At 39.2% G+C, this 22,393-nt stretch overlaps 3 protein-coding genes across 22 annotated transcripts in view; all 3 read right to left on the reverse strand.

Annotated features, from left to right (window-relative positions):
* Nucleotides 1–347: 347 nt before the first annotated feature.
* On the reverse strand, nucleotides 348–5,844 carry myoz1a (myozenin 1a). The gene is made up of 6 exons (XM_077237182.1): nucleotides 5,592–5,844; nucleotides 4,539–4,635; nucleotides 2,781–2,968; nucleotides 2,318–2,570; nucleotides 1,447–1,618; nucleotides 348–1,346 (listed from the first exon to the last, which is right to left on the reverse strand). Exons 2-6 carry the CDS (start codon nucleotides 4,624–4,626, stop codon nucleotides 1,112–1,114), a joined length of 936 nt encoding a protein of 311 aa, XP_077093297.1. The 5' UTR covers nucleotides 4,627–4,635; nucleotides 5,592–5,844; the 3' UTR covers nucleotides 348–1,111.
* Nucleotides 5,845–9,106: 3,262 nt separating this feature from the next.
* Nucleotides 9,107–17,528, reverse strand: synpo2la (synaptopodin 2-like a). Of its 2 annotated transcripts, none has more exons than XM_077237210.1 (4): nucleotides 17,160–17,528; nucleotides 14,012–14,163; nucleotides 13,136–13,845; nucleotides 9,107–11,742 (listed from the first exon to the last, which is right to left on the reverse strand). In XM_077237210.1, exons 1-4 carry the CDS (start codon nucleotides 17,259–17,261, stop codon nucleotides 9,221–9,223), a joined length of 3,486 nt encoding a protein of 1,161 aa, XP_077093325.1. In that variant the 5' UTR covers nucleotides 17,262–17,528; the 3' UTR covers nucleotides 9,107–9,220. The 2 variants fall into 2 exon arrangements, with proteins under 2 accessions (XP_077093325.1, XP_077093326.1); XM_077237211.1 differs by having other exon boundaries at nucleotides 13,136–13,761; nucleotides 17,160–17,407.
* A 2,192-nt stretch (nucleotides 17,529–19,720) lies between these two features.
* Nucleotides 19,721–22,393, reverse strand: part of camk2g2 (calcium/calmodulin-dependent protein kinase (CaM kinase) II gamma 2) — a 72,960-nt gene continuing 70,287 nt past the window's right edge. For all 19 annotated transcript variants that reach the window (XM_077237229.1, XM_077237231.1, XM_077237226.1 and 16 more), the window contains one exon: nucleotides 19,721–22,322. The gene's annotated coding sequence lies outside the window, so the exon portion shown is untranslated. The remainder of the gene's footprint in view (nucleotides 22,323–22,393) is intronic.

Below are 22,393 nucleotides of genomic sequence, written 5' to 3' on the forward strand. Positions count from 1 at the left end.
ATAGGATAGATTTGTGAGTCAGATTGATTCAGTAATTGCTCCAACTGATTAATTTATTGAATTTGTTTTATTTTTATTATTTTATATATTTATTTTAATAGAAATAACTCATAATGTGGGTCATTTGTTCAATTGAACACTGTTGTGTTGCACGTTTTTCATTCACTAAAAAGAACCGCCTCGTAAGAGTCATTATGAAAGTCCTAATGAAATATTCCACGAATGTGTATAGTATTAGTGACTAAAACAACATCAAATAGCCTATACTTCTGACCCACTTTCTCCTTCTCAATTTAGTCACAGTCACAAAAGGCACAGTATATTCACAAAAGACTGCAACAAAAATATAAGCCATTAATCATTTATTAAAGAATAGGCATGTAGTGTGAATAAAGCAGTTTGGAATTTTTTATTTTATCACCTTTTTAAGTATTTGCATGAATGTTTGGATTTGATTAGTATATTAATGTGCATAATGTGCTAACATTTCATATTTGTTATAATAGTAATATACTATAGCAAGAACAACAATACTGTGTAAGGTGTTCCCCTGCTTAATTATAATCATAAGTATGATTTTCATGACTATAATCAGTACTCATGTTAATTACATTATAATGAATGGTAAAGTGTGATGATATGTAATTTATTTAAAGGGCGGTTCCAGATTATGCATTCAAAACTGTTTACCTTTATCTAAATTATAGGAAAAACAGCAGTGTGTGCCAAGCATCACTGATAGTGCTAACCAGACATTGTTGCCCATGGCACGTTATTCTCATTTGTTCACTTCTAAAGTGCAACATGCAGACAAAATATCAAGCGAATCAAAACATTCTCCACCTGACACCTTCATTTAAGTTGATATAATTCCTGCATTCAATTCATCCAAAAATACATACATATTTCTTCATTTAAAGCTTACATGCAGATGCAGATTTAGAATCAAAGTTAAAAGTACAAGTAGAGACGTTTGCCATTCCCATTTTAAACGTTTTCCTGATGGATCTACAGTTTGTTGCATTGTGACTATGTGTGCATAGGTGTGTTTTTGGTTATTGTGCAGGGAAATAAGGACAGGCATAAATTAGGTTTGTTTAGGGTCATAGGTTCACAGGTCATCAGTCTCCCCATCAAATGGTATAGTATCCAACTCCATGTGAATGCTGCCTGGTTCAACGCTACCCCCCCAACCAATGGGTGTGCGGTTAAAGGAGGGTCGTGAGCCGATATCATGCTGGTACACCACTGCTGTTTCAGGCTCCTCAACAGCCACCTCGATGTCTGGCAGCTGGAAGGTCATCAGCTGAGAGGCCTTCTTAAAGCCTCCATAGGGCATAGCACTCCTAGACAGATAAAGAGATAGTAATTAAAGGCAAAAAAGAGACCATATGACTAAAAAGTACAATTGCAGAATGCACAGGAAGCGAAGAAATGCAACGGCACCTGTTAAAGCTCTTATATTTGCTCAGCTCCTTATAAGAATAGGGTCCTGGCATTTGAGCCTTCATTGTGGCTAGAAGGTCTTCATTGCCCTTCATAGCCCGTTCCCAAGGCGAAATGTATGTTCTCCCATATGCATCCCTCTTTTTAGCCTTTTCCAGAGCACTTTCCTCACCTAAATAGAAATAAACCATAAACTGATTGAAAGTGATCGATCAAGTCACATAAGTAAAATAGTTAAACGGATAGTTTGCCCAAAATTTCAATTCTCTCTTCTATAATTTACACCTTTCGTGTTGTTTCAAAACTCTATGACTGGATTTGTCCATTCAATGAAAGTCAATGGAGTCTAAAATAACACTTGCCTCCATTGACTTCCAATTTATAGACAAAAAACAAATGAAACCTTTAAAAAGTCTACTTTTTTTCTGTTCCACAGAAGAGGTCAAACAGGTTTGATAAAGCATGCGGGTGGGAGAATTTTCATTTTTGGGTGAACTGTGTCTTTAACAACAGTATAATTTTACTACTATAGTTTTTATAAAAAATTTAGTTTATGAGCTTTTATCATTTGTATTAGTTTTTGTTCTTTTTAAATTTTACTATGTATGTTTATTTTATTTCAGTTTTAGTTTTAGTTCAGTTTCAGTTTTCATTTCAACTTAGCAATTTATTTTAGAGCTTCAACATAAACTTAAAAGATAAACTTTAGTTAGTTCCAAGGCAAGATCTCTAATCGTCTTTCAGTGTAAGTTTCTCCTCTAATATTTATTTTATTTTATTTCAGCTTCATTTCAATTAAGATTTTTTAAATTAATAATTGTTGTTTTAATTAACGAGAATAATTAATAATTCCATCTGTGTTCCTACTCACTCTGTGAGGCATCTCCTGACACACCATCCTTCCCTCCTGCTCCTCCTGCCACTCCGGCACCTCCCGCTCCTCCAGCGAGCCCACCTTCTAGCAGCCCACCCCCTGCTCCCTTGCCATAGCTTCCGGGTTTGGGAGGAGGCACTGGTGCTTTGCCGGTCCCACCAGCCTGACCAGCCATCTGTCCACCAATCAGGCGGCCACCAACATCCATCATCTGGCCCCCCAGGCTGGGCACGAACTTCTGGAGGTTATCCTTTACACAGAGTTACATGGTAATTAGTGGAAGAATTTCCAAATCAGCATTCAAATCATGTTCAATTTAAATAAGAAATAAGAACATGACCAGAATCTAGAATCAGAAATGAATGTAGAACGTTGACATACAGAAGATCTGTTATTTAGGAATAATGACAGGCATAAATTAGGAATAATATACACAGATGTTCAGAGCTCTCTGCCTTACCATGGACTCACTACTAAAGAGGTCAGGGTTGTTCTCATAGATGAACCTCTCCACACGAATCTGCCTCATCTTGAACATCTTGGAGCCTTTGTTCTTCAGAAGGGATAGTTCCTCCAGCATGACGTCCTTGGGTACCCTGATTTTCTTCCCCAAGTCAAACTCTGAAGCCTCAGGCTCCGATTCATACTCTATTTAAATAAAGGCATTATTTGCTAAATATTTTATGTTTATAAATCACCAAATGAAAAAAGTCTGGTCAAAGTCTTTTATAAAATACACTCTTAGAAGAAAAGGTACTATATAAAGGGTGTATGAAAGCTTGAATCTTACTGGTTGATGAACGTTCTAAAGTGTGCAATTATTTTCAGGAAAAATATATAATAGTGCTGTCAAATCGTATATGTGTGTATATACACATATACATGTATAAATATATGTGTGCATATATACAGTACACACACACACACACACACACACACACACACACACACACACACACACACACACACACACAGAGATATATATATATATATATATATATATATATATATATATATACACTGTATACACACACACATATATTATGTAAACAAAAACTTATGTTAGATGTGATGAATCGTGATTAATTGATTTGAAACACACACACGCACACACGCACACACGCACACACGCACACACGCACACACGCACACACGCACACACACACACACACACACACACACACACACACACACACACACACACACAAGGGGGTCTATCTGTGCACATGCTTGGCAGCGTAATCAATTTTCTCTATTGTTTAACTTGTATTTTAACAGTGCATGATATTATTATGATGAGACTATGCTTGAAAAGAAGGTCCTGGATTCTCTAATATCAATTGTCATCATATTTATACAGATATATCTATTTTTCTGCATTGTAATCATAACAGTTACTAAGTAGCCATTAGTCATCCTACCACCCACTGTCTGTGCTGGGAAATCACCCACAGTTCCTTGGAAAGTTCACAACTGTTAATATAAACAATACATTTATTTGAAATGTATCAAGTCTATTTCTGCATTAGATTTAACATCCCGCATAGCTTTTACAAGGAATAAGTGTTTCCTCACATCAAAATAATGTTGCCTTAGGAAAAAACAAACATGTACCAGGATCACAAGAGTCTCTCGACAGTCTTCAAACTTCATTGGCTAAATTTTCCATTCTTTCACAACAATAATTTTTCACTCACGTTCAAAGCATGAAAAAGAACATATCGATTTCATTTAATTTCCACTGGAGACACTTATGTAATGTTCTTTGTGTATGTGTCCAATGATTATAATGATGAGGGGGAGGAAGAGGTGCTCTGGTAATAATCAGAGACACAGCTGACATTTCAGCTATGAAATCTACAATATGCATGTTATCGCTGACATATTACTCCTCATTAAAACATATTAAATCCAGACGCATGAAACCTTAGTGACAGGATCCTGAAATTAAGATGATGTTCTCAATAAACAGTTTCAAAGTGACACCTTATAAGACAGGCTGTCTACGCAGACGCTTGAGCAGGTTGTAAACTGTCTGCATTATGGCATGGTCATAATCTAATCTCTTTAATGACATCTTTCAAAACACCTGTCAGGAAGGCTAAACAAACACACTCTTTAATTATATGAAGGACAAAAGATGGGAAGCAAAAACAACAACAGTTATTTAGTCCTAGACCCCAACAATCAAGGATAAAGCTCAAATTGTGTGTCTCACCATCTTGGGTTATGTGTGACAGGTCAGTGATGATCTTGGAAAGCTTTTTCCTCTTGTTGGGTGGAGCTGGTGTTCCTGACAGAGGCATGATTCCAGACTGGGAAAACAGAGATCAGAGTGGATTTGACCATGATAAAGCGCATCTTTGTCCCGACTATTTACAGTAGTTTTTAATTGATGAACAGGTATTGTTTTTGTGTTGTAAGCAAACTCTGCAGATGACACGGTTAGTCCCTGAGCAATAACGGGGAAGAACAGACACTTATTAAAACACTGAAGAATATCCAAATTAAGCTCTTTGTCATTTTTATGATAATTGCTTTGTTTTGTTAATTTCATGTCATATAAAATAAAGTCATAATTAATAAAGTTGAACCTAATTTTCTATTTTCAAAGTCTGAGCATGGAAGTCCATTAGTAAAGTGCAGTTTGGGCCTATTTTTAATTTTCATTTCATCAGCTTACACATAGTATATCTGCTATTTTTTCAAGGCTCTGTTAATGGCAAACACTGCATCGACTTGACTGTAACTCAATACAGTATGGCTATTTTTGAAGCGAGACCTTTTAGTGAGGAGTCGTGGCATTGTATTTATTTATTTATTTTGTTAGACACTCTGAATTTGTAACAAACATACACACATAAACACACCTACACGATGACTTATCGCATTGTAGAAATCGGAAATCTCCCTCAAACTGAATCGACACCACGGATTGATGTGTGGTGAGACGAGGGGGGCGCACTGACCCACCCTGTAAAATAATCACAAGCTGGGGTCCACTAGGCTTAAGTTCCCCCAGCTGTACAGTATGCTTTGCATTCCATATAAAATCGTCAGCCAGGTTGGGTGGGAGTGTTCACAGCACATTCCCACTTTCTGGCAACAAAAAGGCACAGGGCAAATGGAGCATTCGAGCTGGATTATTCCAATCAAAGCACATTTGCAATGAGAAAATGCTGTCAGTGCTTGCAAACTCTGAGTGCAGCTGTTAGTTGAACAGTTTGTGCGGTTAGTTAAGTGACCGAAAAAAATCACATAATCCACTTACCAAGGCTCTAGACTGCTTACAAGAAGTGGTCTCAAAGGTACAGTGAAAATAGGAAAAGGCTTGTGGCTAAGAAGTTTGGTACCTTTGACCTGTGTGGCTGGACCAAGAACCCAAGGCGTGCAAAATCCAGTCGGGACTTGGATGACAGATCTTCGTGGGGGGAGGGAGAGTAAGAAGGGGGAGTGCGGGGTAAGGGGGGCCCAATTGGTCTGCACAGCACTTTGCTGATGGGAATATCAAGAGACTAATATCTGTCTTGCAGATGCTTCATTGGCTAAATATAGAGAGAAGGAGAGAGACCGGGTGATTGCACATAGTTATCAAATAGCTTCAAGAGGCAAAATGGCTGTGGTAGATTTGCACTTTTTCTTCTTTGGTTAATCACCTTCCACTTGTGAGAGGATTTTCACTTTTTAAATCCAACAGCGGGCCCCCTAACTGTGCTAAATTTATTTTTATGATAATGATTTAAGCACTCAGAGGGGTCAACTAACTTCAGTCCAACATGGTTCTAAATAGTTGTAGTGTGAATGAGACAATTAGTGGTGAAATTCACAAATTTGCACAGAGTGTAATCTCACTAGTTTGACATAACGGCCTGGGTTGAAAGAACCTTTAAGGTGTGTGTGTGTGTGTGTGTGTGTGAATCTTTTTCAATTCAGGAAGGATCCACTCAAAAATTGAATCTAAATAGGGAAAGCTTGGAGCAGCCATAAAAAGTGCCTGAACATTATCAGTCCTAAATATAGGAGGAGGTTCAGTTGTAGTCGTCTCACTAACAGTGTGCAATACCACACTTCACCGCTACTAAGTTTTAGAAAAAAAGAGAGTTGATTATAAATTTGGCACTATATAAATGTCAGTTATTGTGATTTAAAATTATAAAGATAACAGCAGGTGTAATTTTTTTTAAATAAGAAACGCTGAAATGCTCACTCTCATGTTCCATTACATAACCTGATTTAAATTGTAAAATGTAGAGCATAAGCGCCACCATGTGGTGATTAGTCACATTCATTGCATGAACCATGTAGTTTTAGTCTTTCTAAAAGGGACACATTGATACTGATATATTTTTTTTCTTCAAATAAATTAATCAACTATTAAAACATGCCAAAGAGTTTGGCCTTGGTTAAACGAGTTTGGCCTTTTTCATAATTCACACACCATTATGCTTGAGAGTAAAGTGAGGCATTAGGATCATGTCTGAATTACATGCAACGGTTTGATGCTTATGAGACAGAGACACTGTGTGAAATTTGAAGTTTTATTCAAATTATTGACTGTATTAGAAATACATGACACTTGTCTTTCAGTTAGAATCGCATATGTCAAAAGTTCAGCTGAGCACATTATACGCATTGCAAAAAGCAAAATCGCCAGATACATTAAAGGGAAAGTTCACCCAAAAATGAAAATTCTGTCATCATTTACTCACCCTCAAATTGTTCCAAACTTGTATGAATTTATTTCTTATGCTGAACACAAAAGAAGATATTTTGAAGAATGTTGGTATAACCAAACAGTTGTGGGGCACCATTGACCTCCATAGTTGTTTTTGTTGTTTTTTCATGCAATGGAATTCAATGGGGTCCATCAACTGTTTGGTAACCCATATTCATCAAAATATCCTCCTTTAACTTTAACGGATGTAAGAAATTCATACAGGTTAGGAACAACTTGAGGGTAAGTAAATGATGACAGAATTTTCATTTTTGGGTGAACTATCCCTTTAACCACAAAGTGTTTACAAAGACAGACACATTGATCAAATGATTTGTACAACAGTCAAAATTAAGAGAACTGCACAATGTAAAACTTTAGTCTATAAAATAAAACATTATAACAAACGAACTGGAGAGACAAACAAAATTGTAGCTCAGTTTTTAAACACCATATCTACTCAATCAATGTCAATTTCTAATTCAGTTTATAAATGTAGCCTAATTTCTAAAAAAGAAAACAAAATTTTCTCTCCTGCCAGTACTGCAATCATTATTAATTCATCCTCTCTGAGTCTCTGTATATCTAACACACATTTATATAAACTGATTTCCTTTCCTTTAACCTCAATTCATTGTTCCCTTAATGTTGCAAGGCCTCAGATTTTTTTTTCTCTAAAGACATTGCAATATTTTTGAGGAACACATTCAAAAACAACCACAATTATCAGCCTCACTCTCACTGTCACACATGCCATTCAAATGTCATGTTGCTTTGAGTATTCTGACTAATTCTTGTAAAGCCAGTTGGCTAATAAACCTTCTGATAATCCTGGACAGGGCTTTGCACTTTTTACGCCTGTCTTCATGCGACAGATTTGCTTCAGTGCTCAAATAGCCTATGTCTGTCTCTAGAACTCTTTCCAACACTTACAATTTGACCACTTGAATACGTTTCTAAAAAAAAAAAATTACTAAAAAAGATTTTCATTAATCTCACCCCTTTAAAATATAGGTACAGGGATATAAAGACTACACATCCAGCCAGAGCACATTTTAAAGAACCAGCCTGGTTTCCCTGTTTAATTTGCTCCTACAAATAGGCTGTGACCCTCATGCACCTGTTCAGTTCAGGCTCTGCCAGGAGAGATATCAGTTCTGATTGACCTAAGAGCATACATCAAAACAAAACCTCGGCTTTCATTCTTAAAAATGTCAAGTAGATCAAGGCTTTGCAAAGCGATGACACTTTTGTATGTAAGAGGTGCCAAAAGTCAAAACTCACACATGTCTTAAAGAAGAAATTTTGAAAGAAAATATCTCAAAATACCTCAGTCAAATCCATGTTCTATTTCCGCCCAATCCATGTGAAAGTTTTTTTCTAGGCACCCATGTCAGAATGTAGTTTTCTTCATCCCTATAAAATTGGGATTCTTGCACTGCAAACCTCTGTTGTCTAGCAGTCACAGATAAATAAGTACTCTGACACATGACTGTCAATAGCTTTACAATAATTATAATTACATTTAGTATTTAAATTGTTAGGACCCTTTTTACTGCTGTAACCTTACCTGATGTGTAAATGTAACAAGATATGCAATGAGAAAAGAAACAATACATAATGCAACTGATTGGATTGAGAATAATGGGCATTACACACCAGGGAGCCAGACCAAATGTGAGTTTGCTTAAACAATGCCTGAGTAGCTACTTGGCTATTGGTTAATATCAAATTTGCCCACACAGACTGAAAGACGTCAACACAGTCATTTCAGAGAAGAGCAAGTTATACTTCGATTGAAGTTTACAAAGCCAAACAATGTTTTTCTTTGCATAACGTAGATACATTGTTCACATTAAGACCAGGAACATGCATTGAGAAATGCATCAATGTAGGTTCAATTTTGATTTCAAAATGTTTAACATGGGAGGTTTAAAAATTATTGATGAACATTTTGAAGAAATTTTGGATTTTTCAGTTAAGTCTTGAAAAACACTCTCAAAACAAAGTTAATATACTCCATAGTATATTATATAATTTATTTATTTATACAGTATATTATATAAATATAATTTATTTTTTTCTTCAAGTTATATTAATCAGATGTTAACACTGATCAAAGTAGGAATTTTGAGTCTGGAACAGAAGCAGATGGTTTACCTTCTTCCACATATAAATTAATACTGTCAGTGAGGTAGGGTTCCAGGCCTCCAGACGCGGGGCTGGATACCCCCTCTTGTTGCAATAAAGTGAGGTTTGGGAACTTGAATATGAGACTTTAAGGGGTTTGGTGGTAGGGCACTTAACTCAGGGGCACTTTTAAACTGTTGGGCAGCTTGGAGCCCTGGGTAGCTTAGGCTTGACATACTTGACATGGGAGCTGGGGGTGAGTACGGCATGGGGTGAGGGATGGGCACAGCTGAAAGTTTGGGGAGCTCTGGGAGCCCTGGGGCTCTTGAAGGTGCTGAAATTGATTCGGGCACAGGTTCAGGTGTAGGGGACGTCAGGTCAGAATGAGAGAAGTGTTCGCCAAGCGTGGTCCTTGAGCGTGGTACAATCACTGTGGGGTTGAGAGTTGGTGCTGACATTGGGGTGGGAGTGGAGAAACGTTTGATTTCATACACACGTGCCGCCTTTACTGGGATCTGCTTGGGTGGTGTCAGAGTGTGACCCGTCTTTTGTTGCCTCTGGTAGGAGGGGATCGAAGACTGTGTGCCAATGCCGCCACCAGAACTGAACATTGCAGAGTTCAGTTGGTAAGGCTGCCGCCTCATGAAGTCCAAGACCTTGATACCCTCTTTTGGGACACCATAAGTACCCTTACTTCCTTTGAAACTTCCCTCAGACACCTTGGCACCTCCACGCTGCACCCCAACAGGACAGGAAGGAGACAGCAAGGGGTTGTAACCTATTGGTGGAGGGGCACGAACATTAGGGGAATACTTCCATTGTGATGGGGTTGGCGAGGGTTCCCGTGGTTGGATCAAGTTTATGACTGATTGGGATTGTTGGGGTTGTAGAGGTGCAAGCTGCAGATGTGGAGAGTCTACAACAAACAAACCCATGCGACTCTGTCTACGAGCAAACAGCTCTGCACCTTTTCCCTCTGCTTGAGGGATCTGTGACATTTCTGGGATGACCCGTGGCTTAGGAGCCACAGGCGGTGGGACCCTTGTCCTATTGTCATCCATGTCGTGGGTAATATCTTCAGGTTCAGAATATACACACCTGGGTCTTTCGTCTAGGTTCTGCACCATAGACAATAGTTCAGGGTTTGGTGAGTTCTTCTTGCTGTCAGGTATCTTAAACATTGGCTTGTATGCACTACGGCGTTGGGACTCTCGGAGAATACCAGTGCGGCCACCAGAGGAAGAGTTTTTTTCATGATAAACTATTGGTGACAGCAAAGTAACAGGGCTTGTAGGGGTCTCAGAAGTTGTTACCATGTTGCCAATAGGGATTGCAGGAGGAACAGTCGTTATGTCGTTTATAAGAAAGGTAGGTTCTTTGTTTTGAACAATGGGAGGTGGAACTGATGCAACCTGGATGTTTTCCACTGAGGAGCAGTGAAGAGCAGGTTGAGAATATGATTCCATGGATACAGAAGCAGATGGAGGAACAGACTGTCCAGGCATAAAAGGCTGTGTAGGTATCGTTTCAGAAGGGACGTATTCACTCATTTGATTCATTGTGACTTGGCTTACAAATGAGACAGGGGTGACACCCATGGCATGCTCTTCTGATGCTGCAGAAAATGATGGTACCACCACAGCCACCGAAACAGGCCTGGGTGTCTTTCTACTGACTGCAGGGCGAAACACAACAGGAGCTGTGGCTGCCCGATTGATAACGCAGCCTGGGGCAAATGGACGGGCAGTTCTATTTAACACAGAGCTGGGAGGTAGTTCTGGTAGAGGAGTTGGTGGTGGAAGCATCACAGTTTCACCAGAAGGTACTGAGGAATTAGTTTCGGGCAACACAGAGGGGGCTGGCACCATTGTGTTTAAAGTATCCCTGCTAACCATAACAGAGACAGCAGAAATGGCCTTAGGTGTGCTAATCTGTGTCATGTTTTGTGTTTCTGCTGGTGGAACCTCGTGATGTAGTATTTTTGAAGGTCTGGCAGGTTTCGGAGCAACTGATGGTGGCTGGACATTGGGCTTTGTCAATAAGTCTGGTTGTGGTTGAGGTTGCAGTGTCTGTAGTTGAGGAAGTGATTGCGTCTCTTTCAGTACAATGCCCAGCATTTGGCTTTGTATCTTTTCTTCTATTTTCTTTGCATGTTCCTCAGCCCTTCTCCTCTGCTGCTCAAACAACTGTGCCCCCTTCCCAGAAGTATCACTCAAACCAGGACTGAGAGCACCACCCTCTCCTTCCTGACCCCTGGAAGCAGATCTTTTCTCTAGCATCTCAAGATAGTCGCTGTCCCATGTGGTGTCCGGTGCAGCAGAGAAACCTTCCTCGTCAAATTCTGATTCGCTTCCAGGAAATATGCCATCCTCTTCTTGAGAGTCTTGCCTCATGTCCTCATCAACACTTCCAAAACTGGTTAGTGTGTATTTCTTGGAGCGTTGCCGGCGCTTTTTAAACATCAAAACACCCTTTGAATGAGGGTTTGGTGCATCCGTCAGTAATGAGGCGATGGTGCGGCACTTGGACCGAGCTTCTTTCACCTGTTTGTCCATGACCGTCTCTCCACGGTTCAATTCTGCATAACATGAGATGAAAGGTTTCAGACAAAATTTAATTATAAATTGATTTTTATGGCTTTACACCATTCACTTTATTCAGTCAGATATAGTGTTGAATAAAGTCAGTTTCATTAGGCCTGTATTATTGTGCAAAATCAGTGCCCCTCAATGTCCATATACTTGCTAAATTTTACTCCTCTGTTAGGAGGAGTTAGGATAGTTAAAGAGCTTCTAACTGTTCTTTTAACAGTTTTCACATCATAACTCAGTAAAAATGTGTTTTAAATCAAAGCATTTAGCATCAGAGCCACTCATTAAATTAATAGCAATTAGAGAAAAATAGCATGGTGCCAAATTGATTTGTCTACAATGGGGACATGCATTATTTACCAGTGCTTAATTGTGGTCCCTGAGAAGAGAATGAGAATGTTTAGTGTATAGATTACATTTATGACTGTTTATTTATGCTGTTGCTTGAAATGTCAGTGCAATAGCTGTAGCTCTGAATATGCTTGTAGACTTTATAAAAATGGTACTGCAGCACATGACCCAAACCTAAAACTAACCATTAAGTCTCACCTCTAACTTAATCCCTAAACCTAACTATTATCATAACAGGGAATTCATTGAACTAGAATTTATGTAAATCATGAGGTGTAGCCGTTTTGTTGGATTTAATAACTGTTGAATCTAATGTTTGCACTAAATGAATGAATGGTTATCATCGTACATATTTTTCATATATATTTAACTTTAATATTCTATTAATAGCACACTAGATTCCACAGCAAGTAATCTCAGCATAAACACAGATGCCAATGTGTTGTTTACCACCTGATCTGGGATCAACAAACACACATTCCAGAGCTGCAGTCCAGGATCAGTGTCATACCAGTGCACAGACACTGCATTACTAGTGTCCAGGAACTGGAATGTAAAACCTGTGTAACTAATGGTGCGTATCTCATTTTATTGACACTAACCTGTCTTCTGAAGTATGCTTATTTGTGACTTATACTGATTACATTTAAGTGACTCTAAATTCCATTCCAGCCAGATGCTGGCTGTTCATGTCTGAAAACAATACTGAGAATACTAACAATACTGTCCAATATTTCAGCTGAGAATATAGGTGAAGAGAACGAGGCCTGTGAGGCACACTGTCACCTGATATGAGCTAGCAGCTGAAGATGCTTCTGCCAGCTCATGCAAAGCAGTGCTCAGGTTATCAATCCTGCGAGCCACAGGACAAATATAGACACTGGTGGGGGCTACTCAGTATGATCAACCCTTTTTTCTTCAAGGGTATGCATGCAGGCAACCACAAACAGTGACTTTAAGAACATATTTACAAAGCAGGTGTTCATGACAGTAAGTCAATCACAAGAGCAACAATCTCACTATACTCACTTGCTTGTTTTGCTTTATCCATGTATGTTAATGTGAGTTCCTCATCCACTGGATTGTCAACTGGACCAACCATGGGAACCAACTGACTACGAGAGCTCAGCATAAGAGCTTCTTTGGCTCTCTCTAGAGAAACCAGAGGGGGAAGGTTTGAGGGCTCCTGAAACCCACTGTCTTCTTCCATTAGCGCTTCTCGTGGGTTTTGGTCATCCGCACTCATGGATGAGGTCTCCGTTGAGGTCTGTGAGGACCAGGCTCCATGGGGAGGGGGCTGGTAAATCACTTCTCTGCGGGCTACACCAGGCAATGCGTCTTGCCTCTTATTAGGTCCCAAAAGATTGTACATTTGGGCATCCGAGGCACTGTCATACCCACTCATTTCTGAAGTCTCTGCTCCCTCTGGTGAGGCTCGAGTAGCCTTGCCAGGTGAATTGCTGGGACTGCGTCGTTTTGGTTTGCGTTGCCTCTCATGAGCAGCCACGTCTGCATCACTGTCCGTTTCTCCGTAGTAGGCTTCACTGCCCGGCGGGGAGGTCAGTCCACTGCGTCCGGTCGGGGACATCGGGTTTTCACGGTGTATCTGCCGCACACTGGACTGGTGAGGTCGGGAGCTGGATGGTGACATAGCCCTAAGGGCAGCACGGTACTCTTTATCAATGCGGGGAGAAGGAGCTCGAGCAACAAGAACCACCGACTGGAAGCCAGCCGGTGCCCTGATAGACATGTGAGGGGGGTAAAATAGCACAGGGGTGGTCAGAAACAATATCTCACAGCAGCCCTGGCTTGGAGGTCTAAATACAGTCAATACAATTATTTACTTTCAGCTCCCATTTGAGTTAAACAAACACATAAGCAATGGCAAAGTAAAAGATGGTTTACCTCCTAACTCTGATGTGTAGCATTCCTGGCATGCAGTCGATCAGGTTCATGACCTGGGCGTGCGACAGACTCCCACAGGAATTCTCATTGATGGACACCAGCTCATCTCCCTCACGTAGTCCGGCCCGACATGCTTTACTTCGCTTACGCACCTATAGGTTAAATGTAAGTTGATAAAGTATGAATATCATTAAAAGTAGACCTGCAATCACAACGAGTGACATGAATTTGGTCATATGCATTTACAAATTTCATAATTAGTGTCTACAATTCACCTATCCTGCATGTGTTTGAATTGTAAGGGAAACCAAAGGATACACATCAACATTGGGAAAACATGCAAACTCCACTTCGAAAGGCCTCCTGACACAGCCAGGACTTGAACCAAGGACCTCTTGATGTGAGGCAACAGTGCTACACACTGAGCCATTATGTCACCCATAAATGCAATTCAAAATATATTTCGAAATAAAAAATATAGTTCTTTAACAATCAATAAATGTTTCTGCTACTAAGTGAGATGAGCCAGCAAAAAACGTGCAACATTGTTCATAATACTGTTTTTTTTATTTCAGATAATTTTATCTTAATATTTACACTGTGAATGATGTCTAAATCAGAATGAAAACGACACAGTAGGCTGGCATAAACAGTTAACAGACACACCCTATGTGCCAGTGTGTTAGTTGTGTTTCTCAGACCTTTAATGCTATTGCTCCAACTCCTGTCCTATCTGTCCTCTTACTCAGCACAGGACAATAGGCTCTGATTTCAGTGGTTTTGTTCACAGAGTGACAGGTTGCACGTATTATTGAAGCTGCAATAATCCGTCGATAAATACTTACATTTATACTTTAAATAAGAACAGTGTGATGTGTATGACATTTTACATTCTCTGCTCTTTAATGCCGTGAAAGCTCCTGAATCAATATACCTGACTGTTAAAGCTAGGGTAGGTAATGTTTTTCATAAAACCTTTTTGAAATGCTGTTCATATCCTGATAGCAATCTAAAATAGAAGTGGTCTAAATATTTTAAAATGTACATCTTCTGTGGAAGTCTCAGGACCAAAATTCTTTCCCCCAAATATTCAGTGCAGAATTCACGTCATCAGCGTGTCCCTATGAGTCTATGTCTATGTCCGAATTCTCCCCCATAACCTCAAATAGGCATTATTTGAGGGGACAGCCATTTGTAGTGGTGTTCAAAACTATAGTGGACGTTATCGAGTGCACTCGACTCTTTTCCCGGATTGCACCGCAATAATGAGTGTAGCCCTACAGCTGATAGGCTACACTCAACGGCTGCCCAAATTTGCTCACTCATTTTCATTTAGGCTACTCCTTCAAGTAAACTGTATTAGTGGACTAACGTAGGGAATAATGATTAAGAATTTAAAGGGTGATTTCGGATTCAGCCAGACAGTCGTGTGCCGCAAACAAACAGCAAGACAAGCACCACCGTAACTTTTTAACCAAAACAACGAGGCTTCACGTGCCGTTTGAACTGACGCGCTACAGCAATCTGTCACATTTAAAAGCGCCAAAACGTTGGAAATATTGACAGAATCTGACAGCTGAGAATTTGTTCCATATCAAAAGTAACCTTCTCTGTCTAGTCTGTCGGTGTCAGTGTCCTCTTTGTCCGCGATTTTTCTCTGCGTGAGAAAATGCAGTGGGTCCAATAAGTAGTTAAGAGCCTGAACTTGCTTATATTAGCCTAATTCTGAAATTAGGCACATGAGTGAAAAAAATACAGCACAGAAGAATGTCTAATTTAGCGTGAGATTTCTTTGTTGAGCGTGAAAACGTGAGATTGAGGCTGAATGAGTGAGTGTCACGCCAGATGCGTGAGAGTTGGCAACCCTGTACAAGTTAGAGCTCTTTAAGTTGTTTACATTCATTATTATCGTAATGTTATGTGCTTTGAGACATGAGGTAAATTAACGTCGTTTCTCGTGATGGTTTGCAGACTCTGCTCTGGCTGAGCACTATCATGTGTTTTGGAGGGGGCAGAGCTTTTGAGACGCTCTGAAGGGAAGGTGGGAATGGGATGGGATCTAATGCTTTCAAAGTTAGCTTTCTATTACTGGCGTCTCTGAAATTGCCTACCTCAGCTTTAAAATAACATTTTATAGTATGTGTGCTCCTTTGGCCATGGATTGAGCAAAACAGACTAAAGCAACATGGAATATGGGTCAGTGATCTGGTTTTCCATTTCGGATCCTTATCATGTTGCCTGTGGTTTTTGGGATACAGGTTGTAAATGTAGAGGTACAGGTTCAAGACCTGGTGGGTAACTGGATCTGGAAACTGCCCTGTCTAAACTGCATCCATACCATTAGTTTAATCTAATTTCCTTTTGATGACAAGCATCTAGCTACCAATAACAAACAATACTTCTAATGGATGCATAAAACTACCATAAACAGATTACATTATTATACAGATAGACAGAAAATAGTCCATTAGCACTGTTGTTACAAGATTAATACATGTACTAGAAACACTTGACACAGTCGCTGCTCATGAGCTACTTCAATCAGAAATTGCATATCAAATATTTTAGCTAATTATCTAAAGATTTTTTCCACAAGCTTGTCTTGTTACTAGTAATATAGGCCTATACCCTTGAATTATTACTACAACTAAATTTACAGTTAGTGCACATTCTATTTAGGACTCAAAATGTTAAGGAGTTTGTCTGCAGTTCTGATAGTACTTGCAAGTTCACAGCTCTTTGAATCATTTTACTTTTTTGGTAAAGGATCAGTTCCACACCACACTCATAGTGCAGGGGCCGGCGCTTCTGGTGTCCATTACACCTTAAGTTTCTTTAGAACTGAATAGAACCCCCCTCCCCCCTCAGAACAGTTTGAGCTGTTTTAACTGAAAGCAAAGAATAAAATCTTTCTTCAATCTTTATTTAAAATCTTAAAATATGTCACTGTTTTGTCTCAAGATGCACACCAGTTACGTTTTTTTTTCTACGGCACGTTTATTAAAGCTACTTAAATGACCTAATGGAACTAACTAACCCTAGCTTCGTCTAAGCCCTGTCTGTGAAACCAGGCCTAAAAGTCTTAAAGTTAAGTATAGTGCACCCATTTTAAGTTCATTTTTTTCCGATGCGTTTCCAGCAATCATACCTTGGCGACCTGCAGAGGCTTCTGGTGCTCGATTCCTCCCTGTAGTCGGAAGCCCCATGGTGCTCCTCCGGATAGGGTGATGATAACCTCCTCAGCCACCATGGTGCGGTCTGTGCTTGCGTCTATGGTTCAGTTTGTCGGCCTGGGGGGCCCTCAGTTCACACGGTCCATGTTATTACAGGGCCCCCTCAGAGAAGACAACTACTACTGCAACTATGTCCTTCTAGTAGCCCACCTGAGCTGAGTGTGTCACACAAATACACACAGATCACCTCCCACACCCTGAGCTGGATGCTGGTGATAGGGGCGCAGCCATAAAGGAAGTTAAAATAGAGAGGGAAAGAGAAGAGATACCCACCGTCTCCCTATGAAGTGGAATCTCTTGTTGGATGAAGGTAGGAACTAGTTCATCACAGCTGTGCTGTCACTCAGAGCTGGTGAGAAGGGAGGGGGGCGAACATCGCTGATATAAAAATAGCCCTTTGCCTCTCTTGCGAAGCGGACAAGCTTTTTACCGACTTCAGAATAGCAACAAGTTGAATCGAGTCTGAAATTGAAATAAATGATCTGTGTATAAACAATCACTGAAAAATATCTTATAATCTAACCTTTGTTTTCTGTAAAGGGTGGTCAAGGAATTAAGACCGCTGTCAGTTGAGTTTGTGTGGTTCTTCTTTTCTAGGGGTTATATTATAACATCAGGACCTTCTAGCAGTCCTGTTCTCTTGGCAGCCAAACTGGGGCACTTGGCCAATCGATCTTTCTTTAGACAAGCACGCACATACCTGACCTCAGTGGGAAATTAAGAGACTTGGTGACAATTTATTTTCACATACATGAGAAAGACTTTGATCATTATACATTTTAGACATTACATATATTTTGTTACATTCCCAAATGATAATTCAGTAACTGTTCAAAAGTCTGGGTTAGTAAGATTTTTTTTAAAAATAAATTAATATTTTGATTTAACAGGGATGCAGTAAATTGATCAAAGGTGTCAAAGACTTTTACATTGTTATAAAAGATTTCAGTTAGAAAGAAATGTCCTCTCTATTCATCAAAGAATATCTAAGTTTCATCAAAAAACTAAGCTGCAAATCAGCATATTAAAATGATTTCTGAAGGATAATGTGACACTGAAGACTGGAGTAATGATGATGAAAATGCAGCTGTCATCACAACAATAAATTACATGTTAAAATATATTCAAATAGAAAATGTTTACGGTTTCTTTCTGGTTTTTAGAAACAACACATGGAATGTTACTATAGCAATGTGCATGTTAATACAACATAACACAAACATAAAGAAAGATTAAAATAAAATCACACCACTTTTATTTGACCCCATGAAGCCATAGCACATTTTAAAAGAATAATAGAAAAAAAAGAAAGAAAATAGAACCTAAAAGTTCTGCCATACTTAGCCAACAAATAAGAGACTCTTCCTATGACCCCACCATTTTAAGTGATATCTTTCAGGGAGTAAGATCATTTTAGAAACTTGCCTGAATAACAACACATCTGGTTTAAAGGTGCAGACATTTACCTCTAGGGTCCCCTTGAGGCAGTGCTGGCCCTAGACTTCTGGGGGCCCTAAGCAAAACTCTGTGAGGGGGCCATGTCAATCCATTCATAAAAAGACTCAAATGAATCCCCACCCCCTAATCTGTTCTTTCAGAGCAGTTCTGCTGTCAACAAACAACATGAATGGATTTCAATAAACATTTAAATACACTGGAATTCTGTAGCTATAAAATGGTGGTATATATACACCATGATACGGTACTGAAGGTGCACTGCCAAAATAAAACTTTAATACAAAATTTAAAAATAGAATTTATGAATTAAGTCTAAATAAATGAAGAATGAAAGTCCAAAAACCACCAACAACAAGAACATAAAACATTAAACTGCCAGTAAGAACACTGTAAAACAGCTATATAAATGCTTTCTGAAAGTGACAGTGCTCTGGAACCATGTAGCTGTCAGAAAAAAGAATAACACAGCTCAAATGTATTTCCAAATGTGTGATTTACTAACAAAACTAAATAATAATAAATATAGTTTCTCTAAATACAGAATGCAACCTTCAGCCCAATTGGCATTTTTTTAAAGCACTGATGGGAGTCATAGGACAACTTGTATGACTGAACAGAAATGTGTTTATTTCTAAGAACCTTTTGATTATTGATGTGTACCGACACAAACTAAAATTTAATTTCATTATGGGGCATTTCTTACAAAACGCAATAGACCAATACTGAATCTGGAGGTCTGGACAAGCCATAACCATACGTTAAGATGTATGTCATGTTCATCTCTGTAAACCTAAACGCAAGTAACACTTTCTTTGAGAGCAAGGCTGCTCGACGTAACACACACACTGCCTTGAGTTCGTCTTGTCCTCGTGTAATCAAGTACTGTAGGTAAGCTTCAAATGCAAGCTGAGCAGGAGAGAAAGACAATGATGTTGAGATTATCTTTTATTAAATGCTTCCAAATGTTTCAACAATAACAAAGCTATGATGGTTTAACAACATTCAAACAAACACTTCATAGATTTAAATTCATAGTTTTATTAATTGTATGGTCATGCAAAAAAATCCAGCATCCAATTAAACCTCAGAGTATAATCATATGTAGCCCCATCATATATGGTTACAATGCAAAAGAACAGACAAGAATGGGGCAACATACCAAGCTAAAGCTTTGTTAATCTCTTTTAGTCCATTTCTTTATAAAATTAGCATTTTAGCATTGGAAACTATATCTCATTGCCACATGTAATTTACCTTGAAGATGCAGGTAATATACACATATTTCAAATTTAGGTAACACAGACAGTGAAAATTATTACGAGAAAGTTACACATGCATATTTTGCTTCTGCTGAACTGCATATATGATTTGGTTGTGAGAGTCATTTAGTTCAGGAATTATTCACTTATCATACAAAGGCGTTTTTTGTGTCCATCTAACAGTCATAAGAAATACAAGAACTATAATCTCCTGCATCTGGAAACAACTCTTAACCATTTACATTTTTTATGTAAGTTTAACAGACTGAACTGCACTTTTTTTCATATCTGAGAGGACACACTATGAGTGGAGGAAGTGGCCAGGCAGAGACTAGGACTGATCACACTGTTAGAACACACACTGCAGCAGAGAGCGCTGTATGAAGGTATGGCAGACATCACAGTGCCAGACGGTTTCATCTGTGGACAAGTGAACTCACTAACAAGATGCCGGAGGGCAGGAGTACTCTCTTTTCTCCCTTTTTTTTCAACATATCAACTTGGGTGCAACATTTGCCCAACTTTAAAAGGTAATGAGTCACAAGAAATGGCTTAGCACAGAGTAAAGGGGGGAACGGCAAGCCCCCTATGCATCACAATTCACACACAGGATTCTACATAATAACACAGTCCAGAACAGTGTTCCAATGTATGACAGTCACACAGATCAAATTTAAAGGGAGCACAATGTGTCCATGTGCTTTAACCGACATTTTTTAACTACGCATGTTTACTGTGTACTGAAAGTCTGATGAAGACAACTGGCTAAGAGTTTGAATCATGCCTCATCAATGATCTGCATTAGTATTTACAGGTAACACAGAAGAAAAAATAAAAATAAAAAACATTAAAAATAAAATAAACATCCCCAGAACAGATTCTGCCACAAAATGGTCCCCAAAACACCCTGGAAGTGCATTCATGAAGTCATTTTCATTCAATAACCAGCCTGTGGATGCTCAGGTGATCACTGTTTTACCAAAACCAAACTCAAGTCACTGTATATGACGATGAGACATAAACAAAACTGGTGTACAGACACTCACGGAGGGGTAATGTGACAGTTTGGGTCTTCTTCTAAAGTGTGGACCCCTATGGATGGATTTCATAACCTGAAGTTGCAAAGCAGTCCACAAAAAAGTGAACAGAACAGCATAGAGTCTCAAGCTTGTGTGCAAAACAGTACAGGCCATTTCCTTTTTTCGACATGCTTATAGTCTACAAAATGATATGCATGCAGCTGGAAGCCTAAAAGAGTGAGCAGAGTAACCGTTAGCGTGTTTGTGTGTAGTGTTTAGTGCCCCCTGGGGACCAAGAGACATACAACAAACTTGAATCAAAGTAAGTGAGAGTTCTGCAACTTCAGGTTCAGAGAGCCAGGAGGTTATGGGTGCAAACATACATGAAGGCAAGTAAACCAACCCAGCTTGAGTTTAGGCCTCATGTGGAAGTGTGTGGAAAGAAGATCTACGCAAAACACTACATAGCAACGTGCATCTTGAACCCAAGAAAGAACATTTATACTTACACAAACACACAATCTCCTCACCCATTTCCCCCAGACTGTTTTGCCCTTTCTCGTTATAAATATCTATTTATGCACAACTATATTAAATCCTGTCCCACTTTAAAACATTTGTCTTGAAAACACAAAATACTTTCAAATACAGCATCATTCAGGAGATTAAAAACCAAGAGTTCCACAAAAACACGACAGAAAGCCAGAAAGAAAATCTTCCCCAACCCCATTCTCCCCTTATAATAAAAAATAAAAGCAACATTAAAACATCATCTTCTCAAAGTCTAAGAGACTACACTTTGGTGCGTCAACGTCTGATAAAATATTTCGTTCCCTCTGATATGCCATGCCATCACATTCTATGCGTAAAAAAAAGAGGATATAACAGAAAAATGTTTTCTGAAACGTAATAAACTCACACCATTTACCCTTAAAACGGCATGTGCTCTTCAAAAAATTCACATTTCTGGTTCTAACTTCCATCTCTACCAGCTGTTAATTACACATGTGAAGATCTCAATATTTTACAATATATTATTAATACTTTAAACACCATTTCCGAATGTTGGGCAGCAGAGATTATGGTTACAGACAATACAGCGCCCCGTGTGGGCATTAGAAGCATGCAGCATCCAGAAGGCAGGGCTGCTGCCGTGGCCGCCCGCCACACATCTAGCTAGAGTTGGACTAAAGTGGTGGCCACTTTTAAATATATTTCTTAGTTGTGTAAATTTTTTCCCTCACGTTTTCGAAACTTCAAGAGGTTCTCTTCTGGCCGGGCTCCAGGCGGCAAGACGTGCACGGAGAAGAAATGCTCCAATCAGCTTTAGTATTCAGGCATGCTAAGGGAGAGAATATGAAGAATACTAAATAATATGTCACTTGTTGTGTCGACACCAAGATTCTGTCAATC

This window comes from Siphateles boraxobius, unplaced genomic scaffold, assembly GCF_051911475.1.
Source record: "Siphateles boraxobius isolate OS27281-9 unplaced genomic scaffold, OSU_SipBor_1 20, whole genome shotgun sequence".
In the NCBI taxonomy this organism is placed as follows: domain Eukaryota; kingdom Metazoa; phylum Chordata; class Actinopteri; order Cypriniformes; family Leuciscidae; genus Siphateles; species Siphateles boraxobius.